Raw genomic sequence first — 15,093 nt, 5'->3', positions numbered from 1 at the left:
TGCTTTACACAAAGTCAGGTAGCTGCCTGGAATTTGGGCTGGCACTCACATGCATTGCGTGTGCCCTTCGGGGACCTTGGGGGTCCATCTGGACTTACAGAGCAGTTGCCAACTTGACTGCACCTGTTCACAGCAAAAAACTCATCACTTCTTAATTAGTTTCCCGCTTCCCACTGTCCTGTGTGTGTGCATGCAGCCTGTGCTGTTTGGAGTTGCAGTGTGTGCACAGAGAACTGCTTGCACCTTAGATCTCTAGTAAGGGAATATAGGCTGCTATTTTGGTGAGAGAACTATATTTAAAATTCATGTTTCATCCCCTCAAGCTCTCCCAGCTGAGCACTGCTATACCTACTGCTGAAATAGAGAAAGGTGGCAGCTACGTCTGTAACATGGGATGGATATGTGTTGTCCTTCTGTGGAATAAAAATGGGAGGAGGGGGATGTAGTTCTGTACACTGGGATTTAGCCAGGAGAACAGCATGAAATGTGTTGTTCTAGGCTCAGTGATGATCCAGCATAGCCACATCTCAGAAACCAGCATTTCTACCGCAGCAGCCCATGTTACCAACCTGGTGCCTCCACACAACTGCTGTTTCGTAGGATGAGATGCTTTCTTTCCTTCAGTTACAGGGCAGGTTTTGTGTTACAGAGCTGCATCAAAAGCATGACTTGGTTGTGCTGCAACCTCATTGATGACCCACTTAAATCCCTGCAGGCTCAGAAAGAGGAAACTTTCCCTTTGTGCCTCTGCTCAGGACACCTGGGGCTTATTTCTCATGGTGGGGTTGGCTCTGCCACCCTGTGTCTGAGGATCCACTTTTCCCATGGGATACAGGAAGGGGATAGCAGAATTGGGACATCATACAGCTGGATCACTGCCGCCCACTCATCGTGGCAGGCTCCTTCCCCAGTGCTGAGAGCCCATCAGGATCCTGCAGTGGAGACAGGAGTCCTTCAAAAAGCCCCCAAGGACACCAGCACTGCTCTGGAAGTCTCTGCTGCAGCCGCCTTTGGCTGGCCAGGTGAACACTGGTTGCGCCTTCTCTGGCTGCAGAGACATTACCTTGAAGGTCAGCACACAGATCTCTGCACATTAAGGGGCCAGGCAAAAATTTACAAGGTGCCAGTAGCTTTAAAGTTGAAATTGAAAAAAAAAAAAAGGTTAAATCTGTAAGGCTGCTATTGGCAAGCTCAGGCTCTGCTTTTGGAGTATGATGCAGAAGCAGCTCAGCCTCTCCTCCTCTTCAACACCTACTCTCCAATACCAAGAGGAGACATCATCTCTAGCAGTAGCTATTAATATAGTAACATGAATGCAGAAGCAAATGGGAAAAGCATTTTCCCAGTAAGACAAAGCATTCCTTTCCCTTCCCCATACCTGGTACTGCTGTGGCTGGAATGAAACATCAGCTGTTCAACAGACATTAACAGTATTTTTAACTGATGGCATGAACTGTCCGGTCATCCTGATGCCCAGGAACCTCGGCTCACCGGCTCCTTTACTAAAAGCTCTACCTTAAGCTCCCTCAATGGAAGTAATGTTTAATGAAGGAGGTCTAAGGTCTGTCTTCTTGGTGCAGATGTAGGAGCTGTCAGTGCTATGGTGAAACACAAGACACCTCTGCAGGCTGCTCCCCATTCCTTCTGCCTCCAAGACTTCATATCAATATCAGGCACTTAACCAAGTGCAAGCTCCTGCTCTTTAGACAGCCACCTTTCTGGCACTAAGATGTGTAGGAGTGACACTAAGTCTTAGATTTGGGACCGGACAGCTGCTGAAATGAGGAAGGAAATCGCTCATCCTCTAAACACAATTAAATCCACCACCTTTCTCCCCCAGGAGAACTGTTGTTCACTGAGGAGAGGAGGCTCTGCTCACAGCAGATGCAGACTGCTAGGAAAAGTGGCAGATGTCTCTAATCAGGAAACAGAGTCATTCCCCACTATATCCTCTTTACTTTGCCTTATTCATGTGACAACTGAGCAATGGGCAAATACATCAGTCTGCCGAGCTTGCCCTACAAACCTAAGCTGAGAGTAGCAGCTGTGTGCAAGTGCACTGCTGTATCTCTCTGACCAAAGGGTTACTGCTGGGTCATGCATGTGAAGCTCAGTTCTGTTCCAGCCACGCAACACTGTTAGAACCCTGCCTACCTCAGCCACCTAGCAGTCTGCTCTCAGCTACCAGAAGCTCGTTATATCAGTCTACCAAAGCTGCTAAAAATCACTTCCTGGCTCATCATCCTCACCACTGTGGGGGTGCCCTTCCTCAGCATCAAACATTCTAAGATAACATTTGATCTTGCTACCCTCTTTCTGCTTCTCACCCACTAACATCACTGTACTCCCAGCCCGCCACCCCTTAAAGCACATAGATACTGCCTCCTTCTAATTCCACCACGCCAGGCAGCCCTATCTACTGGTGAAATTCATCTGTGTCAGGTTGCTGCTCCTGCTCACAGTGTGAAGCCTTTCTGCATCACTATCCTGTTGTACCTCCCAGTCAGCTACCATGTGTGACCTCTCTATTTAGGCTGGTTTCTAACACAAAAATATTCTGGCCAGGCAGAACTTGAGGCATCACTCTAACAATGAAGTCTGAAGTCTGAGGAAGCAGTGTGAAAGGAAAGGATTTAAAAGGGAGCAGAAATAAGAAGTGTGTAAGAATGTGCACTCAAAGCAAAGAGGTGGAGGTTAGGATGATTTTTTTCCCTTTGTGCATTAGTACCAAGGACTGACTACAGTACTAACCATTGCATAGGCTATGCAGAAGGTCATGCACACAGGCAAGGAGAACTCCTTTTCCCATTTCTAAATTATAGTAGCATTTTTATCAGCAAAGGGTGTGGTGAGTCCTTCAGCAGGATGGGACTGCTTAGACTAGAGCATATGTTGCTTTCTGGGTTTACAGGAACAGAAAAAAAAAAAAAGGTGCAGATATGAGAAAAAACCCCAACAAAACATCAGAGAGATCAAACACTCTCCATGCTTTAATAACTTTAGGATAAGACGGTCATGCTCTTAGAACCTCCCAGTGCTGGTCTTGTGGCAAGAACTGCACTATTCCAGAAGAAGCTGGTGCCTTCTGAGGCTCAATCCCCATATGCCCATGCTGAGGACAGACATCATCGTTCTGTTAGTGGCATCAGGAACAGACTCTCTGCTCAGCCCTGATGGCCAGGTGCCAAGTGCTCCAATGCAGTGGTTGCAGCAATGTTCACTGTGAGAGCTGCCACACCTTTCATATCAGCACAGTATAATGTGTGCTCTGCATCAAGTATCCACATAGCTTACAGCTTTCCTGCTACCAAAGCATCACAGTTATTTCAGATTTTACTCTGAGCAAATTCCAGTGCAGTAGTCAGGGCTCCCTGCATGCCCTTGGCATTTCCACTGCCCTTAGCGACGATAGGAGAACCTCCTGCCTTGCCTTCCATCTGTGTACAGACAGCCACGGCCCAGTCAGCAGCAGAGAACACAGGGAGGCAATTCTGGGGAAGAGACACACACTTTGGTCTGTGAAGCACTCTGCAGTCTGAAAGAAGGAGCACCTTTCTCTTCTCACCCAGCCTGGATCTTATCTACCTGGGGGAGACGTGACTGAGCTTATGGATTAGTGCTACCGTCCTGCTACTGGGCAAAAATGCCCTGGAGGATCCAGGGATATCTGAGCCCAGCAAAAACTGAAAGATTATCTGGTCCCAGTACAGTCATCTCTGGTCATTCCTCAACATAATTCATCAGCGACACTGGATAGAAACCCAGGAAAAAAAATCAGCTGGGACCTATTGAGCAGTGTACCCAGTCCTTCTCTGCAGACAGGCTCCCTGTGATTCTGCCAAGGTTCTGCTTACCTTGGACACCTGACAGGCACAGAGCACTTCCCCAGAATCCTGAGGGCTGAGCAGCAGGACTGATGTGCCAGGTGACTTGTCACAAAGCTGGTTCACTACCTTCATTAGAATCTAGGAGAGGAAGGAAAAGGCAGGGTCAGGCTACAGCAAAGGAGAATGCTGTGCAGCTACCTTTGACTGCAGCCAGCATCTGAAGCACTGCTGAACCAACACGCAATGTGCTTTACTCACAGACAGGGAGTCAGCTGGGACAGTATCAATAATGACAGGTTGGTTGCAGTGTTTTGCTAGCAGCCTTTGTGCCTTCTCTTCAGCCTGGAGGAAGAAACACACAGCGCTTGAGGAGCTACAGGTGGCACAGGGTGACCAGGAGGCGTATATAAGCATGCAACACATTGGAGCTTCCACAGGGAGTGGAAGTGCTGTTCTGTACGACAATGGGGAGATTTATGTTAGCAGAGGTCTGGAGACCTGTACAACCCTCCTGCCTCAAAAGCAAGCAGAGATTTCAAAAGGGACAATGACATGTTCAGTTCTCAGACTCTCTCCTTGGCCTCTGCACTGCCACATGTATCAAGGCAAGTTCCTTTGACAAGATACTGCTATTTTAAGTGAAGTAGAACATTAAGTCTGCAATAAGAATTTCATAAGGATTTTTAATATAATCATGTAAATTAGTAACAAATACAGTGGGAAATCACAAAAACATCCATATGAACAGGAGAAAGGCTCTTCTGCCACTCTACTGCTCAATTCTGTAAAGACCATTTGCAGGGCAATGTCATCTTCTCCATGCATTAACAAGTAGGCAATGCCTATCTACCTACTGGTATTTGCAAGAAGTCCTATCCTCACAGATAAGACAGACTTCAGGATTTTGCACATGCCAGAAATGCAGTCAAGTCACTGCATTTTATGAACAACAACCCTGTCAGTGAAATCAACTCAACACAGGGCTTACAGTGCACTGTGCGATTGCACCCACTTTCCCCTGCCTTTTGATGAGACTCCAGACACTGAATTGCAGTGAACTGTGACAAATATATGAGGTTCAGTGGTGGAAATCACAGTGCTATTAGCAAGCTACAGCGAGTGTGCTGCTGTCACAGTACCTGCTGCATCTCCAGTTTCTTGATGGCTGTGTTGGCAGTTCGCTGCAGCGATTTGAGGATGCTCTGTAGTTCTTTTCTCTGCCACTGGGGCATTGTAGTGCTGGCCACCACCTGCAAGACAGTCTGCTTTGTAAAGATACTGAATTGTAACTAGAAATAAACTGCTTGTTCTCTGGAAGCCCAGACAGGAGCCTGTCCTCTTTCCAGACTTTCCTATACACATACCTGATCATGCCAGTCACTCACTGCAACTCGGTATCTAAAACCTGGGGAAAAGCCTGGAACCCCTTTTTTTTTTTTTTTTTACTGCTTAACTCTCCTCTGATATTCCCTCTGGGAGCAGAGGCATCAAGACATGAGTTGAAATCTTTATGAACAAAGAGGCACCAGCAAGTTGCAGCTTCTTTCTACTGACCATAGTAATATGTGAATCTCCTATGGAAGTCATGTTGACTCAAGAGCCAGCCAATGCTGGGATCTTTCTGTATGGAATGTAATCCTTACTTTGGTTAACTGCCCCACTTCTTTGGAGAGGTTCTGCATCTCAAGAACAGAGGTGCTCCTCGTCTGCTTCATCCGTATTGAGACAGAGTCCACTTCCATAGCCAAGCACTGACCTACTTCTCGGGCCTGGAGAGAGGGAGAGAAAATGTTTCAAGTGCAAGAGAAAGAACAATCAGGGATGGAAAAAAAGAGGGAGGTGGCACTGAAGTGCTGCTAAGTATCCAGGGGGAAGACACCTACAGTCAGGCTTTAAGAATGACTGTCCCCAAGAGACTCTGGAATAGAGAGCTCTTCTCTAGATCCACAGCCATTGCTAGATGGTCACACTTGTGGGACAAAGCTGTCATGTAGCTATGTTTCTTCAGCAAGAAGTCCTCATCAGGATTTCAATGACAAAAAAACTGGGAGGTCCTTTTACTTTCTAGTGCATTAACAAATGCGTTATTGAAATTAATGACTGAAGAAACTAAAGAACATTAAGACTAAAGAAACCTCACAATGACATTTCCTAAAGATGAGTTCAGCTGGTCTTGGTGCATTTCTTATTGCTTTCACCAACAAAAGCTAATGCAAGCTTTTTTCACTCCCTGACAGATCTTTGTGCCCACAATGGTCCTGGGAGACCAGGACTGCAGAGAGTATATAGGAAAAGCTGTGGACAGAGAGACCTGCTCTGCCTAGCTGGATACACATCCCATATTCCAGGTTACTCCCCCACACCTACAGCCTTCCTTGTCTAATTAACACTTTTCAGGGTCTCTTCAGGGTCTCTTCAGGTCAACACTTCCAGCAAAGTATGTAGATGTGCCCTAAAGCTTTTTCTTTCTCTGCATTAAGAAAGAACACAGTAGGAACAGAGCAGTGCAGGGAACAGCCAGCCAAAAAGCAATAGATTTGCAGGGGGGGGCTTTGCATCTAGTCTTTCCAGTTCTACTGGCAGTAGAGGGGGGGGGGATCATTCTGACTGCAGCCTGTAAGGAAATGGTCAAAGCACAGGGACCCTGATACTTCTGCATATACAAGGATCTCACAGGAAAAATAAAAGGTTACTTACTTTTTTAATACAGACCCTATCAGATCAGAACTACAGTTTGGCAAGAAAGAGACTGAAGAGAGAAGAAAAAAGTCTGTAAGAATGAGGGCAGAGCCCTTTAGTTATAAAAACACACGTCCAGCTGTGATAGATAGGAGGTAAAACCAAAGCACAAAGGATTACACCTTTAAATATCTGCCCAGTGATTGAAATATCTAGTCCAGAAGCCTCCTGGCACTCTGTGCCAAATGTCTATCTTGGAAAAGGGGGTCTGAGGGAAGGAATGAAGGTCAGAGAGACTGTAGTCTAGGGCAGCTGGGGAGTGGATGTGAACAGTGAGGGAAAGCAGCAGAAATGCGTTCAGGGGTAAAAGAGAAAGTGAGATGAGATAGCAGCAAGGGGAAGTTAATTGCCTAAACAGGAGCCTACAAAGTTGATTTGGCTGAAATCTCAGTTTATCGTTTCTTACCTGCTTGGCTTGTCTCCCTGTCACTGCAATGACACGACTAATCCCTTTAACAAGTTGACGTTCACTGACAATGGCCAGATCCTCCATTGCTCCTGTCTGTAGAAGGTGTCTGCAAAGTTGATAGAGAACAGGGAAGAAACAAGCTGCTCTCTTGGAACAGAAATCAGGAAGACTGCTTTCATTTCAGCCACATCTCCAGGAGGACAGTCTCAGTCCCAATAGCTTCAAACCTTTTTCATTCCTAAACTCCTGGTCAAGCAAGAGACAGCAGAGCTGAGGCTACTCCAGAAGAATCTTTGTGCTACCTTCCCAGTAGATTACTGACAAATATATTAGCCAAGTTCTCCTTTCCTCTAGCATTAGGTTGGATTGGGATCTTTTCCTTCTACTGAACCTTGTAGAAAGCCATTTTTCATCCCCAACCCTTCCACCCCCTTGTCAGATCATCACATACAGGCCACTGGCTGCAGTCATACTGCTGCTGTGCAGACATAGGGAACTGATCACCTTCCCTCTCTTCTTTGGCTATACAAAAATGGATATGAATACTACGGTGTCTCAATGACTCTGTTACCACAAGCAATTATTTCAGACAGCTTAGAATTGATCATCTCCACTCCCATGAGTTTCTTGTCCTGCTCCTCCCACGTGACTAGAAACTTGCTCATTTCCAGCTTTATCTACTCAAAAGCCAATTTGTTTCCATTTTTTTCCATGTCAGCATCATACTAAGATTGATCAACTCTTCTTCTACTCTAGTGCTAGAATAGGGCTAAAAATTAAAATAATCAGGCTGGACAGTAATTCTTGTAACTGTCCTAGAGACTTCTGCAGGGTCTGGAGACCTCCTGCAAGCCCCAAACCAAACCAAGTGTGATAGGACACAAATCCTGTTTCACAGTCTGTTGCAGCCTTGCAGCTTTCAAGTGGATTTCAGACTATGAAACAAGGAAAAATGCTCTGTTTCATTACTGTTTTCTCACCCTGGCATTCTGAAAGCTCCATAAGCCTACTCTGGGACCTGTTTCAGGTAAAGACACCCAGTTGCACAGGAACAGAGTGTGGAACTTGGAAACATCTCTCTCTACCTCAGCCACCAGTGCTTCCATATGAGGTCTTGTAAGGAAGATCCTCACAGAGATCCTCACATAGGCCTGGACCTGGCATCAGGGTAGGAAACAACTTGAGAATCACAAGGACAGAGTCTGCCCACAAACACACCTTTATGGACTATTAGTAAAGGACACTTACGTCCCACAGCAGAGCTCCACAGAGGTTTGCATTGCAGCCTGAGAGTTGCTGGTTAGAACAGTCTCCACGGGAATTCCCAAGGACACTATCCTCACTGGATCTGGATACCCCTGACAAAGGAGACAGGGATCAGCAGTTACCATACAGTCCTTCAGGGACACTTACAGACTAACCACATGGCTTCAGAACCCCACCTTACTTTTTTCTTATTCAAGAGTGATTTCAGAGTTGGGCACCATAAATAGTATGGGGAGAAAAACAACTGGGTGATGCCAACAGCTGTTAGTCTGAAGGAGTAGAAAGCCATCATGGGTCTCCACATGTTATAACATGTGCTCCACACATAATGTAGCTCACCTCCCTCCCATTTATCCTCCTGAGTTTTAGGAATCAGTTTCCCTACAGAAACCTCCTGCTTCAATATCTTTTATGACCCTAGTAATTTCAGCTAAAAGAGAAGGCTCAGAAAGAAGCGTCCTGCCCTCCTGTCATACCTCGTCTAGAGCACGGAGTCCCTGAACTCTTCTTGCCAGTGCAAGTGGGACCTCAGCCATATACACAGCCTCATTTCGCTTGATCACATCCTGGACCACCTGCTCCACTTGCTGCAGCTGCTCCACGGTTACAGGGCCCTGAGGAAGTAAGTCTGCCTTCAGGAGAAGCCTCCTGAGAACAAAGGAGCTTGGACACATCGCTTTCCCATGTCTCATCTTCCCTGCTTGTAAAAGGGAATAGTGAGCATCAAGTGACTACAGGAAGAGGAGAAAAAATCCTTGAAGAGAAAGCTAGTACTGGGGTTTTGGCACTGCTGAGAACCAAAGAAACAAATCCAGTCACCTTGATGTTAAAGTCGAAGCGCAGTTGTTCTGCTGTCACATGGGAACCTCGCTGCTCTGTGCTGTCACCCAGAACGTGGCGGAGCGCAAAGTTTAGCAAGTGGGTAGCAGTGTGGTTTATCATGCAGGCCAGCCGCTGGACCTGAAAGCACCAGACAATTTAGCACGGAGTACTGGTTCTCCACATCTTTGGGGAGCAGATGATGGCACAAAGAGATAAGATAAAGGTTGTATGTGAAGGGATGGGAGATGATGGTGGGAAAAAAAAAAAAAAGACAAGTAGCACAGCTGTCAGATGAATTTGTGCTACAGGGCAGATATAGCTTCTTTTCCCATGGCATGACCTCTGTAAAACAGCAAAAGCTAGGCTGGATACTTCCAGACCGACCTGCAGCTCATAATACACTACAGACAAAGTCATTTGCAAGTTCCCCCTCCTGCTGCATGTTCTAATAAAGAACAGTCAAGACAAGGGACAAGGCTCTGATATGAATAGCTTACTCATGACTTCACAAGATTCTCAAAGTCAGGCTGGGAAAGGGTTAAGATTACCTCATCCACAAAGAGCTGCACTTGGTCTCCAACACGCAGGGTTTCTACAGCAGTGACTTCATGGATCACGTAACCACCACAGAGACGAACTGACTCTACAGGGAAGAGTATGTCCTGAGCAAAGAGAAACAGAAAAGTGAGTTAGGACACAGAGAACATCCAATAACCTGTGCTAGATGCCTGTTTGATCCTACTGGGAAACATAACTCTTATTAGTTCCAAAGAGACAGGAATAGGATGGGAAAAGCAGGGACAAACCAACATAACCAGAGTGCCTCATCTCTTCCCTGCATCCATCCAATCACTGCACATATTGAGGCTGCCAGTCTGCAGTGTAGAGGCAGCCACACCAACTGTGCTAATGAATTTTCCTAACAGGGATGTTTGCCCAAGAGAAAATGGACAGCAGCTGCCAAGGCAAATGTCCCAGACATCCAAGGTGTCACTTCTGCCTCATCAGGCTGGCAAGAGGAACTCAATCCCCCCCTTCAGCTTAGGAAGATGTGCTTATTGCATTCTGTAAGGCTGAAAAGGCAGCAATAGTGCCCAAAGGTGATTCTTAAGAGCTGGAATGCAGGAGGGAAGAAATACTGCATCCCACATAAATAGGGCCAAAGCCCTTCCTCTGGCAGGGTAAAAGAAACCAACCAAACTTGCTTCAGAAGTAGATTCCTCCCTAATGCTTTTCAGAGAAATAACAGATTTTCTAATGTGTCTTCGGTTGGGCACTACCTGCAGTTCTCTAGGGCTGGCCAGAAACCAGTTACTCTTCTCACAGACTCTCTGATTATTAATTGCATTCTCTTTGCATTGCTGCCCTAGCTGTTCAGAGTGCTACACATTGAAGGGAAACCTAGGAATACTTCCAAGACTTTCACAGCAAGAAGAAATTGTAAAGAACTGAGAGAGAGACAACCAGAGCAGTAGACCCACTTCTGTGAGATTACTGCTGTTTCTTCCCTAGCCCATCAACCCCGAGGCAAGGACAAGGAAACTGTCAAGAGTTAGCAGCTTGCAAATTAAGACAGTAAAATGGCCCATCACTTGGAGAACTCTGTCTGGCCTCAGTATCTAGGAAACCTTGGGTTCCACCAGCAAAGTGTCTCACCTGCTGTCCTAAGCGTATGAGGTAACCTTGATCAGAGTCTTGCCCACCCTGCTCTGCATAAAAGTTAGTCCTGTCCAAGATGACGCCACAGTGCTGCCCTGCCCCGACCTCCTTCTGAAGAGACTGATCTCTGTACAGCATCAGGATGGTGGCCTGGCACGGGCTGAACTCTGCCAAGGGGAAGAAGACGGCAGCAATCAGTGCGAGCACCCTGTCAGATCACACCATGAAAGGAGGCACCATTTCTCTGTGCCATCCCTGCCAACGTACGGTCTATAATGAAAGATAGCACTTTCCTTTGACTTAATCAGAGAGGAACAACTATTGGCCAAAAGGACAAGGGATCTGCTATTCAGAATCAAGTCATCCCTAACTCTACCACTGTAAAGCAGATAACCACTCAGGGACACCCAATCTAGGTTCACATGAGCTCAAGAGAGAAAGAAATGGTGGACATGCCTGCATTGTGTTATACTGCATGCCTGGACAACCTGACAGCCTTCTGCAAGGAGAAAACTGGCTTGATGGACCAGGGAGGTCATCTTCCTTGATCAGACAAGGTACTCTCTCATAGCATCCTTGAAATCAAACTCAGGAGATATGGACTGGGCAGGTGGGCCATAAGGCAAGTGTATAACTGGCTGGACAGCTGGGCCCCAGAAAAAGTTGCTCAATATTCTGAAGTCCAACTGATATTAGCAGAGTTACCCGGAGGCTGAAATTATGGCCAACACCTTTTAACATGTTCATTAATGACTGTCTATGATAGGATGGGATGTATGCTTATTCTGCTTGTGTCTGGCAACAATTGGTGAGACTGACTGATATACTAAGGATGCTTTTCAGAGAGATCTTGGCAGTCAAAAGAAATGGACTGAGAACAACCTTGGGCTTTTCAAGGGCAAACTGAACACAAGTCAGTAGGGTGCCCTAGCAGGAAAGGAAGACTGCTACCTGCTGGGCTGTACAAACACGCAGTTAGAAGTGAATAATCATTTTCCTTGACCTGCTGTATGTGCATTTGTGAGACAACAGCTAGAGTGCAAGGAATTCTGACTGTACATAAGGAAAAAACCTTTCACACTAAGAGTGATTTAAAAAAAAAATGGAACAAGGACCAGAGAAGCAGTGGGATCTCCATCCTTAAAGATACTGAAAGCCTAATCAAAGAAGACCCCAAGCAACCTGTTCTGAGGGTGAAGCCGATCCTCCTCAGACCAAGAGACTGGACATTGTGAGATTCCCTCCACCCTGAATTATTCCATGATTCAGTGACTGACGAAGCAAGATAGTGCTAGCTTAGTAAATTCAGCCAGTGTCTTCATTTTTCCTCCACTGTGCTCTCTCTGTAGTTTGTCTAGTTTGAGCTACACACTTGCTTTATAGAATGAACTACCTCACGTTTTGCTTGATGTGGGTTGTCATCAGTACACTGGATAACAGGCTGTACACAGCTATCTCTAATTGCTTCGACAGCCACATCACCTCTCACTCTCTGTGGTTCAGCTTTATGCTTTCCCTGGAGCATCAGCAGTCCCAGTTATCCCAAAAGATAAAGAGTCTGCACTGGCATCTAGTGGCCTGCCACGCAAATAACAAGTGCACAGCTTTAAGCACCTACCAAAACACCTTGCATAATCTTCATTTCTCACAGCACTCAACCCAGAAGCCTGATTGCTGGGGACGGACTCATCTTTAGCAGAAATCAACAGTCACTGACTCAGCATTGCATGGTAAGACCAACCCATTTCTCACAGCCTTATTACCAGCCCAGGAATAATAACAGCAGCTACTTTGAGAAAAGTTACAAGGGCCAAGAAAAAATACAGCAGAAAGGTGGATGGGTTTGAACTATGAAGTATGTATTCTCCTGCACGTACAGATAGTAACAGCAGGGCCATGAGGGATTCCTGCTCCCTTAGGCAGGGTTTGCCCAACACACGGGACCTTGACACTTACCGTACTGCCCATGCTGCCCAAGCTTGTAGGAGTATTTTGGAGAGTCATCAGTAGCAGGTATGTTGTCTTTCTGTAGCTCAGCCAGAGAGTGCACATCGAGGTGCACAACAGTGCCTTCCAGCTGTCGTCCTTCTTGTGGGCCACGAGCCTTCCGCTGCAGCAGAGTAAAGGCAAAGTTAGATGCAAGGTAGCTGGGGAAATACAAACGAGTAATTGGAGCTTTAAGGCTAGAAGCAGCTTCTGCCATCTTCCTGGGAAAGGCTAACATAGTTCTGTGCTGATGCAGGCTACTGCTAAACCAACCTGTCCCTTCCAGCCCAACAAGCACTCAATACAACTCTTTGCTAGCCTTGAGGCAAGCCATAAGCAACAGCTAACATAACACAACCTGCACAGCTTGCTGTGTAGCTGTGAAACTTCGAGGCCATTTAAGCTCAGAACAGTGAGGCCTTGATCTAATTACTGTACAGGGCAGGCAGTACAAATCTTCCAGCACTACAGAACTTGAGGGGGTTATATAAACTCTTCATAAATCACTTGCTGTTTGGGCAGTCCAAGCTGGCTCTGCTTTGGGGGTGTTGAACTGCATGACTGCAAGAGGTTGCCCCTAACGTATGTAATTCTGTGACAACCTCCATTCCAGCCAATATCGTAAAACACTGATACTCACATGAAAAGAATCACCAGCAAATACTTCCCAGTTCTACAACTACAGGCAAGAGCAGTGGGACCCAACTGCTGCTTCAGATTCACTTCTCCTTCAGGGAAAAGGGGCATAACCCTGTGGTGCATCTAAGAAGCCTCAGTAGCGACAGGAATTTTGACTCTGGGCACACAGGAGAGGCTAGGCTCTGAATTATCCTCATGAAGAGCATCTCTCTTACCTTAGCATCCTCTAGAACAAACTCATTAAAAGCAGCTAAATCCAAACGGATTCCCTTTTCTTCAAGCATCAAGTCAATCAGATCCAGGGGGAACCCCAAATTCCCATAGAGAGACCAGGCTACTTCAGCTGCAGGGCAGAAATGAAGAATATGAAGTATGCATGAACATGGGAGGTAAAGGCATCTCCAAAGTTGCTTGAGTGGGACCAATCTGATGTGTGCCTTTGTAACTGGGTTCACGTGTGCTGTGTGCAAATGCACTGATAATGAGAAAGGGCAGAGAAGCCACACAGTTTTTAGTATGGGACTGAGTACAAACAGAGCCGCATAGCCACATCTCTGCCAATATTCAGTGCAGCACATCCAAGCAGGCAGCTCCTATGGTTGTGCAGTGAGCACCTCTTTTCAGCTGTGTCTTGAAAGAATCCAGTTAATCAATAAATAAAGCAGCAAAGAGAGTTTCTAACTTTCCCAGTGCCTGGTTCGTTGTGGGAATGATGTACTAGGAAACAACTGCAGTCTAGAGAAGGGAGCAATATCTGCTTTTAAATTTGGTTCTGAAATGCCCAGGGCTGGAATGTCATCAAAAGCACACAGAGGAGGGTAGCTACAGTTTTGACCACAATCCTTGCAGTGACCTGGATCAAACCATCTTTAAGTGCAACTTGGCTGAGGTAGGAGGCTTACCTGGGAAACTTGCAGAAGGCTTCATCTGCTGCACTGTCCGCTCAATGATGCGCCTCCCACGCTCAAGGGAGGACAGAAAAGCAACTTCATTCTCATTGATGATATCCATAACCTACCCAAAGAACAGAAGAAGGGATAACCATAACATCACAGGAAGCTCTCCAGCTCAGCTCAGCCCTGCCACCTCTGGGTTCACTGTTAGAGACAGCTCAAAGCAATCAAGTGGATGTCTAATGTGTGCTGTCTGCTTGAACCAGCACCCATTATTTTGTGTCTCTGACGCACTATTAAAGTCATTGTTTCTCCTATCATCATCCCTGATAATACTTACCATCCACCTGGAATGAGATGGATGCTGACAAATGTTCCCTGTTACACATTTGTTATCTATGACCCAATTAAAATTGCATGGCTGAAACAGACAGAGAAATTGCCTTTCAGAGCTGCTGTCAGCAGAAGGAAGCAGGGACTAGCCTTAAATCCCCAAGCCACTTTGGACAAAGGGTACTCAGGCTAGAACAGACTGTACTTGCATTCAACAAAATAGCTGCCCTAGCTTTTTCAGAGCAACAGCTGCCTTTTATCAGAACAAGGAGTCCCTGTTAATGATCTAATAGAGCTCCCACAGCAAAGTCCACTAGATATACTTCTCAAGCCCAGGCAGTGCCCACAATGCAGACATGATCCCAACACATCCCAGCCTATACATGAGAACCCCGCTATGGAGCAGGCTATGCAAAATCCTCCAGCTAAGATCTGTGAAAGGGCTGGCTTCTGCCTCTGAGAATAGTGCCTTACAAAGTCCATGAGAGAGGGAGGTTTTTTTTCCAGGGCTTCTGCATTG

The 15,093-nt window shown here is 46.3% G+C and overlaps 1 protein-coding gene across 1 annotated transcript in view; it reads right to left on the bottom strand.

Annotated features, from left to right (window-relative positions):
- Positions 1 to 2,688: 2,688 nt before the first annotated feature.
- Positions 2,689 to 15,093, bottom strand: part of AARS2 (alanyl-tRNA synthetase 2, mitochondrial) — a 16,547-nt gene continuing 4,142 nt past the window's right edge. Inside the window, exons 9-22 of the mRNA XM_031593967.2 lie at positions 14,250 to 14,361; positions 13,563 to 13,690; positions 12,679 to 12,832; positions 10,720 to 10,889; positions 9,612 to 9,725; positions 9,061 to 9,201; positions 8,718 to 8,855; positions 8,224 to 8,333; positions 6,973 to 7,081; positions 5,471 to 5,596; positions 4,967 to 5,077; positions 4,086 to 4,169; positions 3,855 to 3,965; positions 2,689 to 3,491 (exon numbers count right to left, since the gene is read on the bottom strand). Of these exons, the coding sequence (XP_031449827.2) occupies positions 3,327 to 3,491; positions 3,855 to 3,965; positions 4,086 to 4,169; positions 4,967 to 5,077; positions 5,471 to 5,596; positions 6,973 to 7,081; positions 8,224 to 8,333; positions 8,718 to 8,855; positions 9,061 to 9,201; positions 9,612 to 9,725; positions 10,720 to 10,889; positions 12,679 to 12,832; positions 13,563 to 13,690; positions 14,250 to 14,361 (1,773 nt within the window). The 3' untranslated portion in view covers positions 2,689 to 3,326. The remainder of the gene's footprint in view (positions 3,492 to 3,854; positions 3,966 to 4,085; positions 4,170 to 4,966; positions 5,078 to 5,470; positions 5,597 to 6,972; positions 7,082 to 8,223; positions 8,334 to 8,717; positions 8,856 to 9,060; positions 9,202 to 9,611; positions 9,726 to 10,719; positions 10,890 to 12,678; positions 12,833 to 13,562; positions 13,691 to 14,249; positions 14,362 to 15,093) is intronic.

The sequence above is a fragment of the Phasianus colchicus genome, chromosome 2, assembly GCF_987193195.1.
Source record: "Phasianus colchicus chromosome 2, bPhaCol1.hap1.1, whole genome shotgun sequence".
Classification (NCBI taxonomy): Eukaryota; Metazoa; Chordata; class Aves; order Galliformes; family Phasianidae; genus Phasianus; species Phasianus colchicus.
This window is presented reverse-complemented; position numbering and strand designations above follow the sequence as displayed.